The 24,863-nt window shown below is 43.3% G+C and overlaps 1 protein-coding gene across 15 annotated transcripts in view; it reads left to right on the forward strand.

The window, feature by feature from the left end:
* Positions 1 to 24,863, forward strand: part of MAGI1 (membrane associated guanylate kinase, WW and PDZ domain containing 1) — a 359,845-nt gene that overhangs the window by 303,687 nt on the left and 31,295 nt on the right. For all 15 annotated transcript variants that reach the window (XM_050904374.1, XM_050904375.1, XM_050904377.1 and 12 more), the window contains 3 exons: positions 42 to 662; positions 16,979 to 17,010; positions 24,589 to 24,805. In XM_050904374.1, coding sequence (XP_050760331.1) covers positions 42 to 662; positions 16,979 to 17,010; positions 24,589 to 24,805 — 870 coding nt within the window. The remainder of the gene's footprint in view (positions 1 to 41; positions 663 to 16,978; positions 17,011 to 24,588; positions 24,806 to 24,863) is intronic.

Here is a 24,863-nt window from a genome sequence, read left to right on the forward strand (position 1 = left end):
AAAACGTATGTGTTTGGTATATCTGTCTGTGTCCTCTGCAGGGGACGTCATAGTCAGCGTGAACGATACCTGTGTGCTGGGGCACACTCACGCTCAAGTTGTGAAAATCTTCCAGTCCATCCCCATCGGTGCCAGCGTGGACCTCGAACTGTGCCGAGGCTACCCCCTGCCTTTCGATCCCGATGATCCCAACACGAGCCTGGTTACGTCCGTGGCAATTTTGGACAAAGAGCCGATCATTGTGAACGGGCAGGAAAACTACGACTCCCCGGCGAGCCACAGTAGTAAAACAGGGAAAGTAAATGGCACAAAGGAAGCGAGACCCAGCAGCCCAGCTGAGGTCTCCTCCAACGGACCCCATGGTTACCCCAATGACACGGTCTCTTTGGCGTCTTCGATAGCAACACAACCTGAACTTATAACTGTGCATATAGTGAAAGGGCCTATGGGCTTTGGGTTTACTATAGCAGACAGTCCCGGTGGGGGCGGCCAAAGAGTGAAACAAATCGTGGACAGCCCAAGGTGCCGCGGCCTGAAGGAGGGTGACCTTATAGTCGAAGTCAACAAGAAGAATGTGCAGAGCCTCACTCACAACCAGGTGGTGGATATGCTGATTGAATGTCCTAAGGGAAGCGAAGTCACGTTGCTGGTGCAGCGAGGAGGTAAGTCTTCAAAACAGCTTTAAAATATTTCTTCTGTAAATTTAAAAAAAATGCATGTCATGAAAGACCTGCTCTCCTAAGCTTCTCTGTAGAAATGGTTTATGTCCCGAGGTGTAGGAACTGCCCCAAGTTGGCAGTTGTCAGGTCACATAGATTGTTAAATTTATTTATTGTTTGATGCTGCACTGGGGGGAATGTGCATGTAGTTCCTATGCGCACGTGCACTACACACATCTTCTGGTAATGCACAAAGGGCGGTATGGTTACACGTATGGTTACACCTTTACTTACATAACAAACCTGATCTCATGCTCATAAAAATTACTTTAAATAGAACATGGACATTTCTTTAGCTGTTTTAGGAGGTGGAAGAGGCTGATAGTACGTTCTGTAATTTGCAGTGTTCAAAATCAGATATCCAATGACTTTTCACTGTGGAAGGGTTATGCCTGGGATACAGTTGGGAGCAGAGGAGAGAATTTAAACTTCTCCAAGTTGTAAGCAATTGAAGTGTTACTTCTGAACACGTTTATTTGCTGCGCAATCAGGAGCTGAGCTCATTTTTGGTTGCATTGCTGAGAGGCCGCCAGCAGTTACAAGAAACACCCTACAGGCAGTGTGTCTGCAGCCCACACGGGAGCATGGATGGCAGGTAACCTGTCAGTGGGGTCAGTCCATCCACAGGAACGCTTTCCCTGCACATAGTAAGTGTAAAGTAATCTGAGGTACCACACCCCACCTCATGCAGCACACTTTTAGTCTGTGGATTAAAATTCCTGGAAGAGTTAGTGTCAAGCTCGCAGGGAGAGTCCAAGTCAGCTCTTGAGTGCAAAGTCAAGAGCAGAAGGGTCGGCTCTCCCTCTCTCTGCTCTGGCATTGGCAGCGGGGATGTGAGAGGGGCCAAAGCCCCGGCCCCGCTGCGCTCCCTGTCCCATGCAGCAGTTTTTATGGACACCACGCACATTGGTGCTCAGCGCCTTGCAGGGACGAGCACGCTGCAGAGACAGAGTTAAGCTGACAATCAGGTGCTGAACGCAGCCCCCAGCCAGCCCTGGGAGGAGTGTTTGATACAAAAGTACTTTTCTGATGCCTTTTCTAAAGTGTTCTGATTGTAGTAAGTTAGCAACAAAAGCTAGTCCATTTTAACGAGGGACAAGCTGCTTTCTGAATTTGCAACTGCGGTTTGTTGTTGTTAAAGACTTAGTTCAAGGAATTGAGGACATTAATTCTGCAATTAGTAGCAGCTCTGGAGAAACCACTGCCTTTCTTATACTCCTTCCTTTCCAAGTGCTTAGTGTGTTTTTGTATTTTGATAGTAAATTAAAAAGTAGAGAACAGAATGTATTAAGAATTCTCCAATTTTCAAAGTGTGAGTTCCTTAAAGACTTTCAATACTAGAGAGGTTTAAAAAATGAACTGCGTTCTTGTGATTAATTTATGTACTATGGAGAAAATATGGTTGGAAGAAAAATAGCAACTATTATTAATCCTCCTGGAGAGCACATATATAGCTGGTAACACCATACATTAATTATTTGAATTGTGGGTGACATTTAATAATCCTCCTTATGCCTTGAAGGCATAATGAAAAGATTTGATGAGGAAATAAAAGCATAGTTTTAATAAGATAGTTATTAGTTCCCTGGTAATCTTGCTGAATCTCTCTCTTCTTCTTTTCTTTAATCGAGATACTAACCACGTGTTGAGCATTTGCTATCACCTTCCTAGATACCATATCAATCTCCTTGAGCTGCCTCCCTCCCTCCTTCAAGGTCCTGATATTTCCATCTGAGCATAGAGCACTTGCAGTTCCAAATTTCACGCTCTCGTGGTATGGGACTCAGAAACTGTGGTGGCCCTGGATCCACAGTTAATCATTGAAACACGTTTTTCTTCACATCCAGAGGAAGGTGGACTGACAGGCACTCAGGTTGCGGCACAGAAGCCAAGCAGAATACGGACAGCAATAGTAGCCCCAGAATCAAAACCAGTCAGGTTTGTTTAAAGCTTGTGAGATGGAGCTGGCTAAAATGCACCCAGCACTCAGTCCTGCTGCACTTGGGTCCTTTCTCCCATAACTTTACCTCGTATTACCCCTGCCAAGTCTTTTATCAGAAGTACCGTCCCCAGACAAGGTGCCGCTCTTTATTTTGGTCTGATTACAGAAATATATTTGGCTCCGGTGTGTGATAAGCTCCCTTGAAGCACTTCTTTAGCTTCCCTATCAGTTGTCCTTTCCTCCTCCTCCCTCTGGTGTCCAGTGAAGAAAATGCTCAGATGCTGTCAGGCGTCCTTGCATTAGCCTAACATTTGCATTCAGTCAGGCTTTGCATGAAGCATCCCTGCAACACTAAGGCTGGTGTTCAGAGCTGTCGAAAGGATTTGTCAGAAGTGATTACTAATCAGGCAGAAAAATATCAGAAAGAGATGTGTAATATACAGGAAAAGCTCTGCCTGCTCCAAGCTGCTGGTGCACTCCCAACAACGAGGTTTAATTGTTCAAATGCAAACCCCCAGCTGCTGAGAGCAGCCTGTGAAATATTTACTGTAAGGTGTGTTCAGCTGAAGTGCTGGCTTATGGGAGCGGGCGAGTCCTGCCATTGCCTTTGCATGAGGAACACAAGGATGATTTCAGGAAGGATGAAGCTGAAATGACCCCTCTGTGTGCTCGGCTGCTCACGTGTCATCTGAAAACCATTTGCAGGACTCATACAAGACTGGGGCAGGGGGATAAATACATTAAGAGAGGGACAATGTCAGGTCATTGAGATTTTGCTTTCCAGAGGCCCCATAGAAAACTTGCCTTATCTATGTTCTGATTTAATTTTTTATTTTCCCCTTCCTCGTCCCCTCTCTAGGGCTTAGTTATTTTATTGCTGCTGTTTTCCTGTTTCACCTATACATAGTGCTGGATAAAACTCACTGAGCATATCTCATGGTTTGGACTTCAGCACTTGAGGGGTTCAGAAAGGACGAACTCCGAGCGGAGGCAGGGTGCAGAGGAGCTAATTGGGCTGTACGCGAGAGCAGATCGGAAAAGCTGCTTTTGCTTAGCAAAATGAAGGGACAGAGGGGACAAAATTATTGTCTGTAACTATTAGGTAGGAGAGATAGAAGATACTTAAACCAAAGAGTTGGCTGAAGAGCAACTGGGTGTTGTTTGGCCGTGAGTAATTTAAACTGGAAATAAGAAGAAAGTGCCAACCCATTAGAGCCTGTAAGTCGAACTGGAGGAGGCATAAAGGCTTTGCTGTCTGAAGGTGAAGCTCAGCACGTTTGAAGGGGATATGACATGGTGCCTGCAACAGCAGAGGAGATGCTTGATAACCCAGCAGGACTGTTCAAGGGCTGTGTGCCTGAAAGTAAACCAGTGCTACTGGTTGCAAAATGCAGAATTAAGCATATGTTTTTGTCCCTGCACTGCACAATGTGATTACACATTTCAGTTATTTTAAAGAATTATTGTTAATAAGTTCACAAAAGGCACACCTTTATTTTAAATTTTTGTAGCTGAAAAGGTTTTTGACCTTGTACCTACCAAGTCCATAAAGTACTTTTCTCAAAAAAAAAAGGCAAAGAAAGAAGGTAATAATATTTGCCACTTGAAATCCATTTGTCATTGAAGTCTTGTCTACGCACAGTAATCGACTGAAATAAGCAATTCTCAAATACCTCTCCACTCTGCACAGATTCTATTCATAATAAAAGCAACATTTTGTCAGAATAATTTCTCTGCTTCCCAAGGGACTTGAATTCTGGGAGTTGTGTCTGTGCTGGGACAGGTGGGGGGCTGTCTCCGAACAAGTTATTCTGCAAAACTACCGTGCTGTATTTTTTGGAGTCACTAAGATCTAACATTTGTTTCGGTGAGAACATTTGTATGCCTTATTGATGTATTTTGTGAATTACCTCAGATTAAAGAGGATTATTTTTTTCTTTTTCTTTCCCTTTTTTTTTTAGGTCAGTCTTCAGTTCAGGTCATCCAAAAATACTGTGATTAGTTTGTGTTCAGTTACAAGAATTAAGCTGAGCAGTTTTCATGCAGGTTTGAATGGACAGTTTCCCTTCAAAGCTTTCACAGGTAGCACTCACTAGCATCTTTATTCACTGGAAGGTCGAAAATAGCATAAACCTTGAGCCTGATCTACGTAATCCCCTTGAAGATGTGTTCCCACTTTGCTCCAGATCAAAGTAAAAGCATGCAGGTGAAATGTCACTCACATGTCATGTGCAAATCAGTGGAGTTTCTAATAGCTTTCCCTAGTGCCAAATTCATGTTAAACTGGGGAACGGAAATCTGTCTTCTGAAAAATATATGATATATATGCTAGAGTTTCAAAATTAAATGTATTTTATGGGAAGAAGAACCAATGCAACATCTACCTGTCTAAATGCCTGTCGGTGGGCACCTGAGTCTTACCTCCATCTAAAAGCAAAGTCCGTAGTAAATTCCCTGTTCATGGTTCAATTGAATGGAAGGTGTTTGTGGGGAGCGATGAGGTAGGTGGAAGTGGGGGGAGGTCTGTGCCAATAGTCCTGCTCATTTGTTCCTTGACTCAGTGGTCTTAAGAAGGTCCTTGTGATACATATAACGACAACAAAGATTTGCAGCAACGGAACAAAATTACAAAGCTCTAAAGCAATAAACCTATTAAGTCTCCTTAGCTAGATGGACCTTCCCCTTGCTGTTCCGGTGATGCTCTTGGCATGTGAGGGTAATTAACCTCTGACACTTCCCACGGAGAGGACTTAACTCCTCCTTCTTGTGCTGAAAATGTGTGCTAGAGTCAACTGCCCTGAACTTGAAGGCTCCTTCTGTAGCCTAAAATGGAAGGACATCTTTTTTCTCTTTTTTCTCTCTCTATTTATCTTGTGTCCGTGCCATTGAAACATCGCATAGTAATATAAAGATAAGTGTCTTTTTCTTTATGCTTCTTGCTGCAGCTTCAGGCTCCCCCCAGCCAGGGTAGAGAGACTTACAAGATCCTTTAGACACAGTGGGAAAACTTTACAAACAATATATCGTAACAACTTAGAATTGCAAGCACATTACAATGGTATAATTGAAATCATATTGCTCTTTGAGATCTAGAGTGTCAAAATACAATGCTCAGGCATAAATGAGCAGTGGCATTGAGCATTAAATATCTGAGCTGAGTGAAATCCATTACTGCTGCAGGTTTCAGAGGACATCTACTCACCACTCCATCCTTTCTGCCCCACCGCAAACACCTATCAGTCTGAATTTTATAGGCAAAAATACTGTCTTTGTACTTGTTTATCAAGATCCTCTCCCTCCATGGAAATGGAATTTTCCCTTCCTGTCCTTACCAGAAGTGTTGGAAATGGATCATTTAGTGGTAAGAGCCAAACAAAAAAAAAAAAAAAAAAAGCAGTATCTCACAGTGTTGGAATTAGAGCTCCTTTTCAGTTGCTATCCCTAATGATGTAAAACCATGGTAATTAGAGCTGCAATCAGCTATTCAGTGCAGACTTGAACTCTTTTGAACAAGCCACTCACTTCTGTTTGCCCTTTAGGCTTGCAGTGAAGAGCAAGTTGAAAGTCATGCCACTTAAGCATCTAGCTGCCAGAAAACTTCAAACTGTCTTAGCAGCTGCTGAATTAGAGAAAAATTGAGTCCAAACTGCATTTAGGACAAAAATCACAACCTGGGAATCATCTGACCGTTACCACAGAGCGTGTTTGCCTGTGCCAAAGCTTCTGGAAAGGGAAGAACAGTTCACCATTTCCAGCAGTGTTTTCAGTTCCTAATACAGAGGGAGCAGAGCATTATACTGAGGTCTTTGTCCCATGTTTGGATCTGTAGGAACCCCTCTGAACCCCACCTCGCTGAGCCCAGAGCTGCTGGTACCGATCATCGTGCGTGCCACCTTTATGGTTGGTTTTCTTACTCTACTCCCCAGCCCACCATGTTGTGGCAGCTTCTTCCCTCACCCGGACCAGGAGCAGATCTAATTCCTCTCTGCCATCTGGTGTGCTCAACTAACCTCTACATGTTTTGAAAATCCCATTTCAAGTCGCCTCTTTTTTCCTTGCCTTACCTTCTGTCAACCACCACCAGCTACCAAAGCTCCCGGTACCTTCTACTCAGGTATCTCCCATCAAATTTGTTTGTTGAATCTCTCAGCAATTTGTCACTCAGTATAGGTTATTTTGAGCTGTACACTGAACAATACCTGATATTGTAGTACAAATAATACCATCCAGAAATAACAGGTGGGGGGATATTTTTGATAGCTCGTAGGCACCCCTCACTAGTTAGTAAATTATATTTAAAAAATCAGAATCATAGTATGCTTAAAGAAATATATGTCCATGTGTAATGCCAAAATTTATTTTTAAAGTTCATTACTTTATATTCCAGGGTTATTACTTTGTAATTCCAGAGTTACGGATTTCCTGATTAAATTGGGAATCTCATTTGGCATTTAAAAACCTGTCTTTAACTGTTTCCTCTTGTTTATTTTTGTTACTATTTCCTTTAAAGAGATTTGCCTGGGAAGAAGGGAATCAGATCAGTAAAGTTTGTAAGTTGGTCTACAAACTGCATTAGAAATGAAATGAAATGCTTTTAAAATGTTTTGCAATATTACTTTCCATTTTCTGAAAAGAGACAATCCTAGTAAAAATACATTGCTAAAACTTATGATTTATGTGCAGGGAAGGAGCAGGTCTGAGGGAACCTTTAGTTGGGAGTAGCTGCATCTCTTTTTCCCGAACCACCAAGTCACTCTTTGTTGTTCTCTTCTCTCTGTTAGGTGGAATTATATTCTAACAAGGCCAAAAAAAGCTGATGAGACTGTAAAGCAAGTTTAAAGCAAGTTTGATGTCACATTTACTATTCTTTTACAGCCTTATTCTGATTAGGGACTAGTATATCAAGGAGCAGATAGAAAAATCAGTTGAAGTCAGGAAAAGATGAAATAAAGGAAATGTTACACATTTTGATATTTTTAATAAGTTTGAAGTTCATACCCCTTATTAGAATTGCTTATGTGCATGTATTTCAATCCACTGTGCAAGTTAATTTTCCTGTAAACAGCTCCAGAGTGTTAGATACGCCTTTTTGGGGCAATGCTGTGTATTGTTATGCAGCACCATACACTGATCACTGGTAATTGGTTTTGTAAAGCAAGCTAGCAGGAACTTGTATTTTCTTTGTGATAAAAATAAGCTGAACTTAACATTTAAAATCAGGTCGTCTTATAAATAATGTAATATTTTGGGATTACGCAGTGTTTTTCTCCTTCAAAGTGCTTTACAGGTGTTAATCTTAGTGACATTAGCTGTTTGTTTTTGATGATCAGAATTTGCAAGGTTTGGGGTAACTCTGCTTACCAAAAACATGAAGGGGGAAATTTTGGTGCTGCTGAAGTCCATGGCAAGGCTCCCATTAGACTCCAGGAGGCAGCAGGGTTTCACCAAGGTTTTGGATGCCTACGATGCCTGCAGACACAAAGGGTACTTGCCAGTAGCTTGTTCAGACACCAAATAGTTTGATGTGCGTTACTAATGTTCATACAAATAGTGCATTTGCGGGAACTAATGAATTAGCATTACCAGGTCGTGCTGGAGTTTCTCAATGCAAGGCATCCAGTTGAAAAAGTAAGTGACAAATTCAAATACCAACTTCAAAAAGCCCAAGCGCTCAAAAATCCTACGTTAAGTTCCCAAAATTCCAGATATAAAAATACCATATCGGAGTTCTTTCTGTCTTTTTATTTCAAGCCTCTAGTATTCATATCCAGTTGCCTTTTCTAAACCCTGGGAGGCTAAGAAACTCCAAACAAAGCACATTGTCATATGAGCACCTGATTCCAAAAACAACAGCTTTATAATATTGCAGTTCTGATAAAAAAGGAGAATTGGCATCGCTGGTATGTGGACATTTTAATTGCCTGCAGAATTTCCAGCTCTTGCTGGTGTGATACATGCAAAGTGCTGACACTAATCTGTTAGTCATTTGAGGCACAAGTGTTTTCCCCTCAGCTACCCTTCATTAACTCCATTTCCACTGATTCTCTTCTAGAAATGAGTAAGCAAATGAAGAGATGCCTGTGAAATCTGCTTTTTGGGTCAGCATTAGTTTTACATCCGTTGCCCTGCATTTTTGTGGCAGCATGGCCTATCTATGCTATAGCTTGTGTCCCCCAGATATATGTGTCATCTGAGCTCCAGAGTCACTTGGAAGGGTAAAATAGGATAGAACAGTTGCTGATTCATTGCTTGGCATTTTGTTACACATTTTGCATTCATTTCAAGGGCTGAGATAATTTCCTAAAGTTTTGAGATGTTTCATGAAGCATGCTTTAAGGCCAGGAGGAAACCTGTACTTTAATTATTAAGGAGGTGAACAATTAATGTATGTGGAATAACGAAATAATGTCAGTTTTGCGTAATCTTGCGTGCTGACAGCACAATAGTGGTGGTGTGCACGTTATGCGCACGGCTGCCTTTCTGTGGCAGGGAGTCTAGATCTGCTTTAAAATCAGTAAGAAAACCAAAGCATTTGCTGAATGCTGGAAGAAAAAAATGTCTGAAATCTTCCCATCAGGATGTTTTATTGCATGAACCACCTTATCTTGTAGAAAGCAGTAGGCTCTTAGATGAGAACAAAACAAGAGGTTGCTTAGCAAATGAAAGATGAGAGCTCTGAAATTCTTCCTAAAGGCTTTTTTTTCTCCCTAGCTTGAGGTTTTGAAAGTTGGCTTTTTTTTTCCTCTTATGTTTTGATTTGGTTTTGGTACTAAATGCTGAAGTGGTATAAGTGGAGCAACTCAAACCCACACAGTGTTGTTTTATATCAAATGTGATGTGATGTAACACAAGGTGGCACAGCAGAACCTAATACTATGCATTAGATAAGGCAGATTTAGCTAGAGATGTGCCTCCCACATCTTCATCGGGATTTGCACAGCAGGAAATGGAGCAGACTTTCAGCTGTGCAGCAAGGAGGGTTTTATTCCACCCAGTTTTTCCTCCTACCTTACATACTGCCTGTGTGGCATTTTGGTGTGCATGTACTTGTAAATAATGAGCTTTTATCAGCCAGATTGCAGGTAGGTGCGGTGGCTGCTGCCCTGATTTGGCATTATAATACCAGTCATAACAGAATTAATGAGGTATCAGAAATCCAGAAAAGGTCTTTGTTTGTCACTGTAATTAAATACATTTGGAGAGTCATTACAAGCAATAGCAGGTGGGCAAAACTGTGGAAGAAGGATGGCTTTGTAATGGACTACTCAATGGTTTTGTTCTGAGACAGATTGTTTTTAAATATCTATCCTTATATCTCTAAGTCTCTATTCTGAATTTATTTTTTTTTTCCCCATTCTGCATTGGAATTTTATGTTTATTCATTTTCATGTTTATTTTTTCTTGGTCAGAAGGACTTATTTTTATGACGGTGATAGTAATTAGGACTATACCAGCTTTAAGACCCTGTTAAAGCTGTGTCTTTTGTGCCAGAAGACCTGCAATGTACCACGAATTGGACTTGAGAAGTTGGCAGGGCTTGTAGACCAGACAGATTTAGTAGATGAGCCTGAGCTTCAGGGAAGTGATGCAGCTGGCTGAGGATGCTGGGGCAGGTCAGGGCCCTGTGGCTGGGGGCACGTGAAGGTAATGTTGGTAGGGATGTGGCAGGTGAGTATCAGTCCTCAGAAGGTTTGACTCCATCCTTATCCTTAAGGGTTAGTTTCTGAGATGTACAGTTATGTACTTGGAAGTATATTGAGTTACTGATTTATTTTTATAGAAAACTGTGTTTTAAATCAAATCAAGTCATGTTTTGTGAAAACATCTGCAAATCCATTGTCCTCTGGTAAAGATTTTCTGCCTTAGTGTGCCATGTGTGCATGTGCACTCCCCAGGGCTGAATCTGGCTAAGCATTCTATAAATATTAGCTTATTATTAAGGGATGTTAGTTATTAATAGCAACATCAAACTAATGCCAAGAGGGCCCTATTTGTAGGTGTCCCCTTTGTGCAGGCTGCTCTCCAAATATGAAATACGAGAATCTGCCGTAAGCCACACAGGTTTGAGCGTGTGGATTTACACCTTGTAACAGTGCTGTGATAAGTCTGAAGACAAACAGCCTCACTGAGCAGGATAAATACAGATGTCACAATAGCAAAATATGGTTTCTTCTCTACCAGTGTCCTCCGTGCTGAGCGTGGAGTGGCACATGAGGTTGGCCTTGAGGTGCTGCTGCCCTTCGGTACCCCCATGGCCATGCCACAGGACAGCCAGCTGAGGAGAGGGGGTTTGGGACTGGACATCTTCAGAATTGCAGCATACCCAAAAAATTGTGAGATGTGCTTTAGAAATAAAGCTTGCAAGTCATGGATTTTGTGGGCTCGTGGAAAATGCATATCCACACACGTATGCTTATGTATATGAAAAAAATGTGTGTCTAATACATGGGTACACACACACATATCTATGTAAAAAGAACATGGAGGTTTCTAATTACTTTCCAATTCTGGTGTTTACCATTCATGAGGTTTCAGAAATTTAATGTCTATGTACATATTTGTTTAAATATTAAGAGAGATTTTAATCTAAGTATATGACTCCAACAGCTCGAGCTTTAGGAAAAACTCTTCATTTAATGAGCTTCAAAATAAAAATACAAGAACTGCTGACATGCTTTCAACCATAGTTTAGATGGGTAATTGTCACACTAATTCTCAATCTCTTTATTATCTTAGTGTCTTGGCATTACCATATGTATCTTACTACATAGTTAAATTTCTATTTTTGTAGTAATTAAATAGCATTTTATTAGCCTATATCATCTTTATTGCTTCTAAAATCAGTTCTGGTTTGAGATGCTGAAAATATGACTGGGACTTCAATTATGAGGAATTGTTTAGCATCCTGACCAAATATGAGTGATTGAGGCTAATACAATTTAACATCTTTAGAGCATCTAGAACTGAAATTCATGTTAATGGCAATAATATACTATGCCTCATAATATTTTTTGCCAGTGCCAGTGGGTTAATGATACCCGAGATGGTCTTTTGAAAACATTGCTTTCTTAGCATTAGCATTGAACATTAGCATTAGAAACGTGGCATTTTTCACCGTATTTGGTAGTTACCAAACTTGATTTATGGCAGAGCTATATTCCTGCAGTGTAAATTATTCTCTCACTTAAAGCTTGCATTGCGTAGCTGATTTTTTTGTTAATGCAGTGACACTCTTGTTATGCAAATCACAATGAGGAGCAGAAAAGTTGGGCAGGGTCAAGGTGGGGGTTTTCTTCTTGATGGTGCTCCTTATGCCTGTATAGGCTTGCCTCTCTTGCTGCAAATTATTCTGGTGTATTTTCTTGTTCTTCTCCAGTCTGGAAAAGATCAAGTTCCATCTATTTTTTTAGATAGTATTTGTCCTTCATTAGAAATTCTTTGGCAACGGATTATACAGAATCAAGGGGATAGCTTTGTCACCACCAACCTCCTGTCCCCTGCCCCCCCGGCAGCACTGGTGGCCATTAGCATTAATTATTTAGAGTTCCTTATTTTTCACACAGAAAGCAGCGATCAGTGTGCAATGCCAGGTATATGGTTGTGTACCCCCTGACTCCAGTACTTTAGCCCTTGTCTTTCGAAGTGTCTGTTTTCTTTGATACAGCTTTTGGTTTTTATTCAGCACGGTGTAAGCAGCACTATTTGGAAAGCTTGTTTGGTTTTTTTTTCCCAGGCAGGAACATTTTCTCTGTAAATGTTAACCTTGTGATACAGTCTGAAATGTTTCTTTTCTTGTGTTTTTATTCATCTCCCACTAATTTTCAGCTGTTGTGCATTCTGGGCTGCAGATGACGTAATGGCGAAACCAAATGGGTGACCTTTTCACTTGGCTCACCTATGGCTTTTTTTTGCTGTTGTATATGGACGGTCCACAGGGTGTCCAGATTAGAAGTGTTAAGCAATCATGAGAAGTGCAGATCTAGACACAGTTGTTCTTTTCCTTCATGTGCAAAAACCCCCCGAAACTGAAAAATGTTGAGCAGTAGCCATAGATGTTGTAAGCAATAAATAAGATGATAGTCTGGCTTCTAGACTGGCTCTTAGCAATTTCAAGCGCCTTTGTCCTACGGGTGGATTGTGCAAACTGGTACTGAATTGTTCCAACTTCAGTTGAAATCCCATTGAAATATATACCTTTTTTTTTTTGTGGTGGAGGGAGAAGTGATCACGCCAACTGGCCTTCACATAACCGAGCTGTTCGGATGGGTTGACTGGATGACTCCTGTGGTGCCTAGAGATAGGTCTTCCTTAAGATTCAACTTAAGGAAGTGGATCGTTTTGATCCACTGTCTCTAAAACGTGGGGCTGTGGAACAGGGCACGATGTGTCTGGTGTCCATTGAGGTAATGTTTTGACCATTTGTGGCCTTCTGAGCTCTCACCAGAATCAGGCCCCAGCTACGGTATGGATTTGTAGTCGCACATTGCATTCTGTATATGCTCAGTAAAACAGAATTTGCCATGTGTTGTGGTCTTCCCATGTTACTTTGGTTGCATAAAGACAAAAGATTTGAGAAAATGTTCCTGTAAAAATTGAGGACCACTGCATGTTAGAAACAGCAACACTTGGGGTCACAGTTTTGTCCCATGGGTTCTTCCATGAACTCATCATAGATAGGGTTAGGGAACTTACAGTTTCCCAGCTCCAAGAGTTTTACCAGACAAGATTGCAGAATTAACACATGCCAAATAGCATGAAATAAGCTCATTGTGGCCTTACTTCATGGACCGCATCACTCACAACATAATACAGTGTCACACAACAGAAATACTGCTCCTGATGGGTAATGGTGTTACGAGTGCTGAAGTCATGGTACAAAACTTGCTTAATAATTTGCGTTTTTTCCCCTATGTTACAAAATGTAGTTGAGCAGATGGATGCAGCCAGCTGTACATAGAGCTTTAGGGAGTACTGGGGAGAAAAGAGAGGGTTTTGTTAAGATAAATGTAATAATCTCTGTGATAATTAGTTTAATTTAGATCCCTGCATCTGACTCATTTTTGACTAACCTTGTATGAGGCCTTTCTTGTCTTGCTGACAAGTCTGTGAATTTAGTTTGATTACAATCCCTTTTTTTATGCTTGTGGATTGCTCACTGATCACTGATATTTTTCATTAAGCAGTTGCTTCATTACATTGTTATTTAGAGGGGAGTAATTTCTGTTTTCTAATTAATTTAATTCCAGGCACATTTAGTAAGTAGCTACAATGAGCCCATTCAAGGGGGTTTAGGTCATATTGACATTGTTTACCAGATGCGCTCATTTGTTTTAAAACACTGTTAACTCTGTGATGACAACAGCCCCATTCAGTTGCTTGACTCTTCCACCTTCTCTGATCTGCACCTCCAAAACCCCCCAAAATGAGAAGATGCGTTTCAAGTACTACTGAGAGGTGTCCATAGGCATTAAATCACAGAGGAATTATATTGCAAACAGCGTTGATATAAACTATTACTATTCCATTATTGGATTTGAGGGCAGAGCAGCAGAGAAGCCTTTTGGCTTCTCTTAGCCAGGGATGTGAATGCCATTAGTCTGACCACTGAAAAACTGGACAATGCCAAAGAGGTGCAAACTGAGTGTTAAGTCCGTGCTTGGTCCATTTACTTCTGAAAAACTTGCAGTGAGGCTTCAGGAGAGAACGGGACAGCCAGGAGGATGAGCATACCAAGCAAGGCATGGCATGAGCAGTGGCCTGGGCATTGACGGGACGTTAATGTAATCAAAAGGTGAATGTTATAATTCACCGTTGTCACCATCCCAAATTCATAGGCTTGGGCAATTGTTTTTGCCAGAAGCTTTTTGGAAAAGCTTGGCATTTTCTTGCTAGTGGTGCTCCCAGGATCAGGGGGTTATTCAAGCGCTTCGTGTTCATCGCTGTTAAATACTATATCCATTCCGTTATCTGAGCATGAAAACTACATATTATAGCTATCATTTGCTCATTTGGCCTGCAGCGTCAAGAACTGGAGTTTTAAAATGAGACCCTAATTAGATGAATAAATAACATTTTTACAGGAAAATGTACAGGCAGGTTATTCCCCTGATTATAAGCTTGTCCCATGAAAAACTACCAACATTTGTTAACATGTTCTGCGGTCACTTACTTCGGTAAAAAGTCAATTACTGCTTGTTCTGCAGCAAAGTCGGGCACAGAGCAGTAACACTGTAAGATTCATCGACCTCTGAAGGACCCGCCAAACAATGGCCTTGATGTGTTTTCCATTATTTTTCAACCGTTTTCCATCTTTTTTGGATTGGAACAGCCAAAATTAATGACAAACTTTGAAGGCAAGGTTCGTTCAGTAGTTCATGCTTAGTAAATTTTAACATTTAATGCTTGTGATGCAGTAAACTGAATTCTGGTACAATTTGAACCAACAGCCCAGCTGCACCTCCACTTTATTTTTTGCGGAGTACATTTAAATTGCTGTAATACCTTTTCTGGCTCATGTTGGTCTGTTAAGGGTGTGTGCGTGCATGGGGATCTGCTCTACCTATTGATTTAATAGGAAAGAGCATCTCTTGGAAAGGGAGAGTAAACGTGTGTGCATGCATGTGGAAGGGGAGAGAGGGAGAGGGAGAATCTCTATCTGTGTGTTTATCTCTGTGATAAATGATGCCTGTTAAAAATGTAGCTTGCTATGAACGTTATTAGTGCTTTCCTCTTTAAATGTATTATACAAACACAGTCACCGTCAGCAGAAATGAAGCTGCGGTCTTGATTGTTTAGTTCAAACAGTTTTGATGTTTCATTGTCCCTCGATCAATCAGTGCCTGGAGGGGTATTGGCTATTGGCTGGGAATGCATCTGAGTGACGTGCAGAGCACAGATATTCCTCAAAAGCTGAAAATATTTCATTTAAAATACACATTACAGTTTGCATCCCAGTCTGTGAGCAGGCAGCAAAGTGAGCTCTGTTTATCATTTTTAATTGTGGATCTTCCCTGTTCAGAACTAACATCTCCCGAATTACCTTAAAATGAGCTTCTTCCTAGACAGATTTGTAATTCACTTGCATCACAGTTAGACGAGGGCATGGGTTTTAGCACAAACAAAATGCATGAAGTAGAAAACATAATGTGGCATAAATGCCACATAAATCACATCCTAAAGACAAAAGCAGATTTCAAACATCTGAATTACTGAGCACTTAATGTGGAGTGTAATCTGTGCTTTGGTTTATGTTTGTTTTCTGGAGTGTCACACAAAGCAAAATATGGGGAGTTCCCTCTCCTCCAACAGTGGAGGAAAAGGAAGGTGATTTGCAAAATGCCCAGGAAAGAGCTTTTCCTGCATTGTAGGTAAATCCCCCAGCCAAGTGTCTCCTTTGCTGCTGGGAATTGAGCTATATGCAGAAGTAGTCGATAGAAATCCCACTTGAGTTCTCTTGCTCATCACAGAGCGAGTAAGAGGCTGCTCCAAAATGCAAAATTGTCCTTGAAAAAACCTTCTCTTGTGCCCTCCCAGTTGTTTCTTCCTTTGCATCGACTGCAACCTGTGTAAGCCCCCCTTCTCCAAGCTCCCTAGCATCCCCCCAAGGGTCAGGACATTTGCAGTGCTGTTTTCAAGCCTGAGCTCTCTGAAATTGTAGCTAACAGGTAAAATCTCTGGCTTCAAAGATTTACACTTAGAATGGACAGGAAGGAAAACGCATGTTTTCTCAGTAACATTCACGTTTTTAGGGATAAAAGCTTATTCCTCCGCATGCTTTTGTTTTCCTTTGCCCAGCGTGTGCCTCCTGGCTCAAGCCAATGCACATTTTCCTTTCAAAAATCGATTTGTAGAGAAATACTTTTTAAAAAATCAACCTGTTTCCCCTGCGCCGCTGCGATTGGTCCGATAAAATCGCCGAGCCGATCGCGTCAAAAGGAAATAGCCTCGGCTTAATTGTAAGCTAAGTCTCCCGTAATCCAGGGGAGCATTTGAGATTCTGCCCAAGCGCTGGGTTTCGGCGGCTGCTGAGGGCTGTGGGTTTCTCTCCCAGCCTCCCGGCTGCTGCAGCACAAGTCAGCATAGCTAATGCAGATAGAGCTCTCCCCCCGCTCCCTCTTCCCTGCTCCCGTCTTTCGCTCGCTCTCCCTCTCCCTGTGCTTTGATTCGATATGAACAGACTGGTAACTCCGATGCGAGAGCGAAAGCTGACATAACTCTGCAGATGGCTACGTTCGGATGATACACCTAGGGATTTTTCTTTAAGGGAAGGTAACGTTTAGATGCTAATGTTTATTTTTCCCTTGTTGCCATTTTTCAGGACTGCCGGTCCCAAAGAAGAGCCCAAAGTCGGTAAGCACTTTTCAGCTACTATTTTTGTCTGTTTGTCTGCTTTGAAGGAGAAAGGCATGAGTTCGGTTTGTTTTCTTTGTGAGTCTCGATTGTTTTAAGTTGTCTTTCTGTTGCAACCATGATTACCTTGCACGGCTCCCGCTGCATGGGGAGATGAGAGAGGAATGCAGTATGGAAGGGGGACTTGTTTGCAAATAAAGCCTCAGGTTTACAGATCCTCTTCCCTGACAGATGAGCTTCTCTGTCATTTAACTAACCAAAAAAAAAAAGCTATTGTTTCCTTTTGGAAGGATGGGAGGCTCCACCTTCTTGCCAGATAGAAATTCCTGTCGGGTGCTCATAGGCACCAACCTTTTACATTAACTCCCTGAGTTTTCTCGAGTACCCTCAGCTGAATTATTAACAGAATGGGAAAGCATGCACCTGGTCGAGAGAGACAAAGCATGAACGGAGCGTGATTACAGTTCCCGGGGAATACAGTTAACTGTCCAAGCGCTTGCTCTGGAGGCATTTTCATACTGAGCAGGATTGTGCTGCAGGTGTGAGATTCTTTATTTAAAAAAAAAAAAAACAAACAGCAGAACAGTATTTTCTTGTCCCTTCTGATCCTATTTCCATGTAAAGCTGTTACCTGGATGACATGTTAGCTAATAGCATGGAAGCCGTGATCTTAAAGTATCGTTAAAGCTCCATGCATGATACTGTGGAAGAAATTAATGTGCTATTTGTATGCAACAAAAAGAAATATTTTCTTTTTAAAGGAAATGGAATGCTTAAAGCCTGAAAGTTTCCAGTTATCTGTTGAGCAGGAGGGGAAAAAAGAGAATTCTCTCCCAGTAGCTTTGGGAAAGCAGAGCGAGTGAGGTCTTTGCTGTGTTGCAAGATGGTGCGAAACTTCACCGACAGTCCCCGACGGGTGCCAAAAACTGCAGCTGGGCACAGCCCACCTCACTGCAAACCTGGGCAAGAGGTTTATGAAGGGGCTGAGCAGAAGGCTCCTGCTTTTAATACGAGTTCTCTGTTAATCCAAAAAGAAAGCCCTGAAATAATTAATGTGATTCTGATGGCTTAGGGCAGCGCTGATTAAAGTCATGTGAGCCCAGGCCTCTACCATTGTCAGCTTGCATTAATGTTGAGAGGCAGAAGTGCGGGGTGTGCTCCCTCGCAAATCACAGGCATGTCAGGCCCTGCACACTCGCTTCTGTCATACGCAGAGATTATTGCAGCCTTCGGTAAAACAGAAGCGAGTGTGTAAAATACATACACGTCTGGCATGTTTCTTTCCTCTGCCTGCACTTGTTTCCCCTTGGAGCTCCCCACTCGGAGCAGGAGTGGCTGCACTCGATCTGGACTCCGACTTCTATCATTAAACCAGCCCCGATCAATGAGTCTCAGTGTTTTCGAAGTGTGGAGGTTCCCGCTTTGCCACACGCACATTCGGCATCAGGTGAAGCGGGATCCTGCCATGTCAGACACCTCTTTGGTCAGCAGTGATGCACCGTGAAAATCTGAGCAGCATCTAAATCCATGTCGGGATAATCCCGCCTTGGTGAATAAAGAGGCTGCTTGCAAACAGGTGTAGCTCTGCAACAGCAGATTTCTCCCTACTATTTGCTTTGAGGAGCCAGTCAGCCCTGGGAAAGCAATCCCATTTCCTCGCTTGCCTCTCCCAAACCCCTCTCACCTTGCTTTAGGGTCCCTCCAGTAATTTTTGCTACAGCCCTAGGCGGTGCTGTTGCCTCTAAAGCACAGGATTCACAAAAAGCAGAGCCTCCTATCCCCCCTGCCTGCACACCGGATCATTTGCATCGGCAATTAGCAGTGATGTTTTACACTGCCGCATTGTGCGGCAGCTTTAATGACCAACCGCTCCTCAGAGGGGCAGAGCAGAGCGCGTCAGAGTCGGTACAGCCGCTTCTTCATTCCCAGGCATCGGTGACATGCATGGGTTGAGCACGGAAACCTGGAGCAAAGCGCCTCGGGGCACCCGTGTGCAGGGGAGGAAACTGTCCTCGGGGCTGTCTGGGATGGATTTACACCAACACCAGAGCTCGTGTGGCCAAGGCGATGGTCAAAAGCATAAAAGCAGTGGTATTGCTAAACACCGTCCTTCCTCGGTTTAGTTGCAGGGCTGCTGCTTAGCTGTGAGGCAAGGGGAGCCTGGCCCTCTTGGCCATGAAGATTCCCACTTGCTCTTGTCCTGGCAGGGGAGAGCCAGGCCTGTGCCGCTGGTGCGCTCCCCGGCTGGGATGCTGGCTCGCTGCACCCTGCCCCGGCATTTCCCGGGGGTGCTTTGCTGCGCTTGCAGCTATTGGGTGAACGCGGGTGCTGCCGGCTGAGCTGTGGGCCCGCGGGCTGTCCCCAGCGCGGCACGGCTGGCGATGGGGCTTGGGTTGAACGTGCTGCCCGTTTCCCCCGCTCTCTTTGCCCGACGCGGGGGGACTGTTTTTCAGCATTCCTTGATTCATAAATTAGCTGCGGTTAGAGGACAGCGTACATCTAGGCCGGGAGCAGTTGGTCCAATCTTAACTTGTGCTCGTTCTTTCTTTCTTCTGCTGCATCGGGGAAGACACAAGCTCAGGTGTCCATCCTCTTCTGCTTCGCTCAGCGTAGTGACAGGCTCTCTCTTGTTACCTCATACCATTTCCCAAAGCCGGACACACCGCCGACTTACTGCCGACAGCTGTCTCTTTCTCAAACAAGCCCTATTTTTAGCTATCAGCCCCAATCCCGTATTCCCAAAAAGCTGACTTCAGGCTGTTGGATACCTCCCGGCTGGGAGGAGGTGTTTTAGCCCCTTGGAGAGGTTTGTTAGTGCTGGGGCTGTGACACAGTGTGGGAATATTTTTCTGCCTTGAGCTCAGTTTTCCTGGGCTGTATTTTTCAGCCTGTGTGTACCTTCTGATGAGCTTTGCTCTTTTTCTCAGTTTTTAAGGAGAGTTTTTCAACCTTGGTGGAAGAGCCAAATCAGTAAAAAAAAGTTTGCAGCCATACATGAGACTGGGCACCTCCAAGTTCTTTCTTCCCCCTTCCCCCCACCAAGGACATGCTCGCAGCAGCTCTCTGTGCTTCTTGTTTGTTTTCAGTTTCCCATTGATTCTTTTTTAGCTGAAAACGGATAATATTTTTGTATTGACCGTCTGGGGATATACATTTTCAGTGTGCAAGTTCTCTAGGATAGCAATTTCCCCTGCAATTATCCTGCTATAACATGGATGAAAACAAACTTTTTTTTTTCTTTTTTTCTTTTTTTTTTCCTTGTTGCTTGCATCAAAATACTCCACAAGGGGGCAAAGATTCCCATTTCCAACTCGGTTTGCTGTTGCTGCCAGGACCAGCTTCTCCAAAATGCTTTAGAGCACAAAATCTGCAGCTAGATCATCTGAAGATGGGATCACTGCAGGGGGAAGAAAGTGCTAAGCTCTTCCAAAAATCTAATTTTTTCTTTTGGGTGTAAATAAATACATTGTCAGCATAGCTGAATTGTGGCCGAAAATGCAATTCCTATGCACAGCTTGTCCCTGACAAGAGACTCACCACGTATTTGAGGTGGATAGGCAGTGCCTGGGGCTCTGCCGATGTCCTGTATTTGTCAGGAGGAGAGATTGGTTCCACAGCATGAGTGTTTGTACAACACATCCCTCTTCATTCAGAGATCCATTTTTTCGCCCCACCTTGAAATGCAGTGGGAGGAAACGACAGCAACTCTTCCCTCTTGCAGTTTTGTGCCTGGAGAATCCCATGCCAAAAAGCTTTGGTGTCCGTTTGTGCCGCAGGACATGCTCCCTACCACCGTCGCCTCTTCTGCTGCGGGTTTCTCTCTGCCTGACACAGACATACACAACTGCTGCTAATAATTAGTGTCCCGTCTCTGCCTGCAGCCACCTCTCAGCCGTGTCACGGGCCTCGGTTGTTTTAGCAGTCACTGTACAAAGTAACATCTAATTACTCTTTCATTTAGCATGAATGACAAACTGGTCTCTGCTGCTTGGGTATCTATAGCATTTTCCAGGCACTTTGAGACTTTTGTAAGTCGTTTCCCTCCTGTCTCCTTTTGAAACACAACAGCTTCAAGCTCCCCGGCTCACATCACCTTTGCTGTTTTCTTCCCTCCCCATAACCAGAGGACAATGTAGTGCTCGGTGTGGGCTCACTCAGCCTCTCTGCTGAGGGAGAAGCTGCCGTTCAGGTCGGCAAATGCAGTGCCTGTGGCTGAAAATGGGATTGCACAGTGAGGGGAAGAAATCTTGGAAGGACAATGTATGCCCAAACCCTGACCGCTGCTGGCCCCTCTTCTGCAGCAGTTGCCCCCACAGCTGCGCTCGGAAATCCGAGCCACGCTGACATTCCTGTTAGCCTCAGGCAGTGGGGAAAGGGCAGCTAGAAAAGACCTTCTTCCCAATACTACCTTTTCTTCATCTTATGTTTTGCAGGATGAGCACTGCAAAGTTTCAGCAAGGGTGTAGGGAAGCTGGCACGGGCCATGCATCTCGGACCTGGGGCCTGGTAGGGCACGAGAAGCTCCAGCTTTCCACATACTTATTTTGTCATGGCTGTAATATAGTACCAAGGTGATTGGTTTTTCCCATCACCTGTGTTTAAGTGTGCAGTTTGCCTGAATGGACTCAAGGTAGTCATCCTAGTCTTGATTTCTAGCCACTTTTGGTCAAGAGTCTTTCTGGCAAGCTATTTGTGTTTATCAACAGCTCTGGAGAAGACCGTAGACTCTGGAGGGTCAGGGTGCTCTTGCTGACTTGTGTAGTTCAGTGCCCCATGCTCTTGTAGCTACTGTCAGAAGTCAACACGAGTCAGCTGATCTGCTTTACTTTGCACTGAAAAACATGATCAACATCTCAGGGTGAGGTCTGAACCGCCCGCTCTGCAGCGGTCTGTCACCAAACAGCCCCATGCTCATCCGGCCCTGATTTAGCTGCTTTCCTGCCTGCGTGTGAGCTGAGTGAGCTGGACAGTCAGATTCGGACCCAGGAGGATCGGCCCCAAAGCTAGGAACGAGGCAGGAGATAGAGAAGCCATCCTTTCGTTGGCATATGATCATCAGCTCATCTCTCTTGGGAAAGGTCCACCTTTGCACCAAGGCACAAACTCCTTCATCTGGGCAGTCCCCATTGCAGGAGCGCCGCAGAGAGCAGGGCAGTCAGACCCCTGCGAGTCCTGCTGCTGCTGATGTGCTGAAGCTGCTACAGCACGTGAAAAGAAGTTCGGCCCCAAACCTTTTTGGCGTCATCTGGTGATGTGAAAGTCGATTAATATTGTCTTGAATTAGTTTAGTTACATATATTCATTATTTCCATGGGTTTGTTCCCCTTTCTCTGTTCCCCTCTTCGACTCCTAAGTAGAGATGTTTCAGGCTTTTTGAAGGAGTTATTGTTTGGAAAAACAACTGTCCCTCTGAAGAAGTTTTTCCCTATTTCTTGCAAAGTGTCTGTATTTGCAATTGCGACTCTTAGTTTAATTAGAGGTGGTTTTGCTTGAGATATGCTGACACTTCCATTTGCAACCTAAATATGAAACAGAATTCATAGTTTGTTCAATATTTAGACCTTTCATATCATAAAGTGAGAGCACGTTTTAAAGTTCAAACTTTGTTTCTTTTTAAATCAGAAAGTTTTCAGAGCGTTCTCAGCATTTCCCCAAGGGCTGAATAAAGCTTCACATTTTGGTCCCTGTACTCCAACTTCTGTAAACCAGCTATTTCCAGTGAGATTGGCCTGAAGTTTCACAGGATGCTTGTAGTTATTTTAGTAGTTTGGCCAAACAAACAAAACAATCCAGATGGCTGGACTGAGAGTTGTAAAGTGCTTTTTCTTTTTTTTTATTTTTAAGTTACAAAGGAGTGATTATCCACAGCGTAGATGTTTTAAAACTGCTTCATTTAAAAACTGAAGGGCACTTCACTGCATGTGAATTAGCTTCTTTTACCACTTAAAAAGCTAAAAATGTTTGAAATTGGTTCAGATATTTGTATTTGAAAGTCTGCAGATGAGTAATCACAGCAGGTATGCTTTGTTCAAAATTGCTTTAAAGGACAAAGGCAATTTCACATTCTAGTCGATCGAGATACCATTTAAAAAAATGCTGGTAGTGGATCAACAGCTCGAATGTAAGGCTGCGAGGTCAAAGTCATTTGGGCTGTTGGAGCTGGTTTTTTTCTCAGTGTAAACCTAAAATATGTGCAACTTAAAAAACAGAAAAGATTATTGTTAAGAGAGGGCACTTTCGTATGGTGACTTTCTCCTCTGTAATTAATTCAGCCCTGCTATGATGGAGCATTGGCCGCCTGGGGTTTCATGTTCAGAGTAAAGGAGGGAGTCCCCAGACCTGTGGGCACCTCAGCCCCCCATGCTGATCTGCTCTGTGTTTGCCGCTGGCCTTTCTCCCAACCCCTGCTTGGTTTTCTATGGAGAAGTCCCTGAAAGCAGAGACTCCTGTTGCAATGTTTTCGGGTACCCCCTGCCAGCAGGAGGCTTTAAATTTTTGTCTGAGGTTGCTTGGTACAGTGGCTGACCCCTTTTAGCCAGGAAATTGGGGATGTTGTAAAAACAACCTGTAGGATGCTATTTTTCTGGCCACCCCCTGCATCGCAGCAGCCCCGGGAACGTGCCAGTTCCCTGTGCCGGAGCAGGTGGGAGATTGGACTCAACCTGGATGCCAACCCAAGGTCATCTCAAAAGAACATTAAAAAGCGTTTGCTGTGCAGTTTGGGGAGCTCTTGTTGAGGGAGGCTTTTGCTGCATATTGAGCAGTACAAATGCTGGCAATGCAAATGTGACTTGTGCTTCATTTGAGCACACCGTTGTGAATTTGAGTTAAGAATTATGTACCCTGCTTAGCTAAATATTGAGCACACAGAGCTCTTGACATACTGCTTTCGAATAAGCCTTGAATTTAGGCGGACGTATTTTTTCCTGCTTTAATGCGCTCAATTAAAACAAGGAAATAAAACTGCAAATAGACATTTTCACATTTGTGAAGGTCTGCCATAATCCTGTGGATGCTCTGGGAAGCAGAGACATGAAAGTGGTACTCTGTTGTCCACCCACTTGTGATGTGGGGGTTGCAAAAGCTGCAGAGGAAAAGTGATCTTTCCTAGCAAGGGCTGTGCTTGCATCTGTTTCAGAGAGACTGTTTAAGTTTTCACAGTGAAATATGGTAGTTTTTCCTTTTTCTTGCATGCTCAAGTTAGACCCTAATGTTATCTGAGGAGATGGTCGTTGAGTTTTTCTGCCTTAATGCAGGAAAAAATAAGTGCACTGAAACTAGTAACCTATAACGAGATTTAGATTTGTTTTATGTGTGAGATGGAGAACTGCATATTTTTTTTATGATAAATGCTTTGTTTTGCATATCTCTTTCTGTCAGTCTGCCTATCAAAATCTGTCATCGGGGAATTTAACTGTACCCAGCATTAACTGGTGGCAGCAAAACTGTGATTTATATATTTACTTATGTGCATGCAGAAACCCTGATCAAAGAAGGGAGAAAAATTGATGGAAAACACCCACTCAAAGACCAATAACCGTCTGTTCTCTCTCCTTCCACTCGCTTTCTTCCTTACAGCAACCACTTGAAAGGAAAGACAGCCAAAACAGTTCTCAGCATAGCGTCTCCAGCCACCGCAGCGGGCACACCGCTTCCCCCGTTCACAGCACGCAGGTGCTGCCGGACTACACTGCCGCGGAGGCACCGGCTGCGGATCAACCGGACGGTTCTGGGCAGAAAAAGCCAGATCCATTCAAAATCTGGGCCCAGTCCAGGAGCATGTATGAAAGCCGACGTGAGTATGAAGCAGGTGTGGTTGCTAAGGCTACGGCTCTGGCAGCTGCTCTCTGTAT

This window comes from Gymnogyps californianus, chromosome 13, assembly GCF_018139145.2.
Source record: "Gymnogyps californianus isolate 813 chromosome 13, ASM1813914v2, whole genome shotgun sequence".
Classification (NCBI taxonomy): Eukaryota; Metazoa; Chordata; class Aves; order Accipitriformes; family Cathartidae; genus Gymnogyps; species Gymnogyps californianus.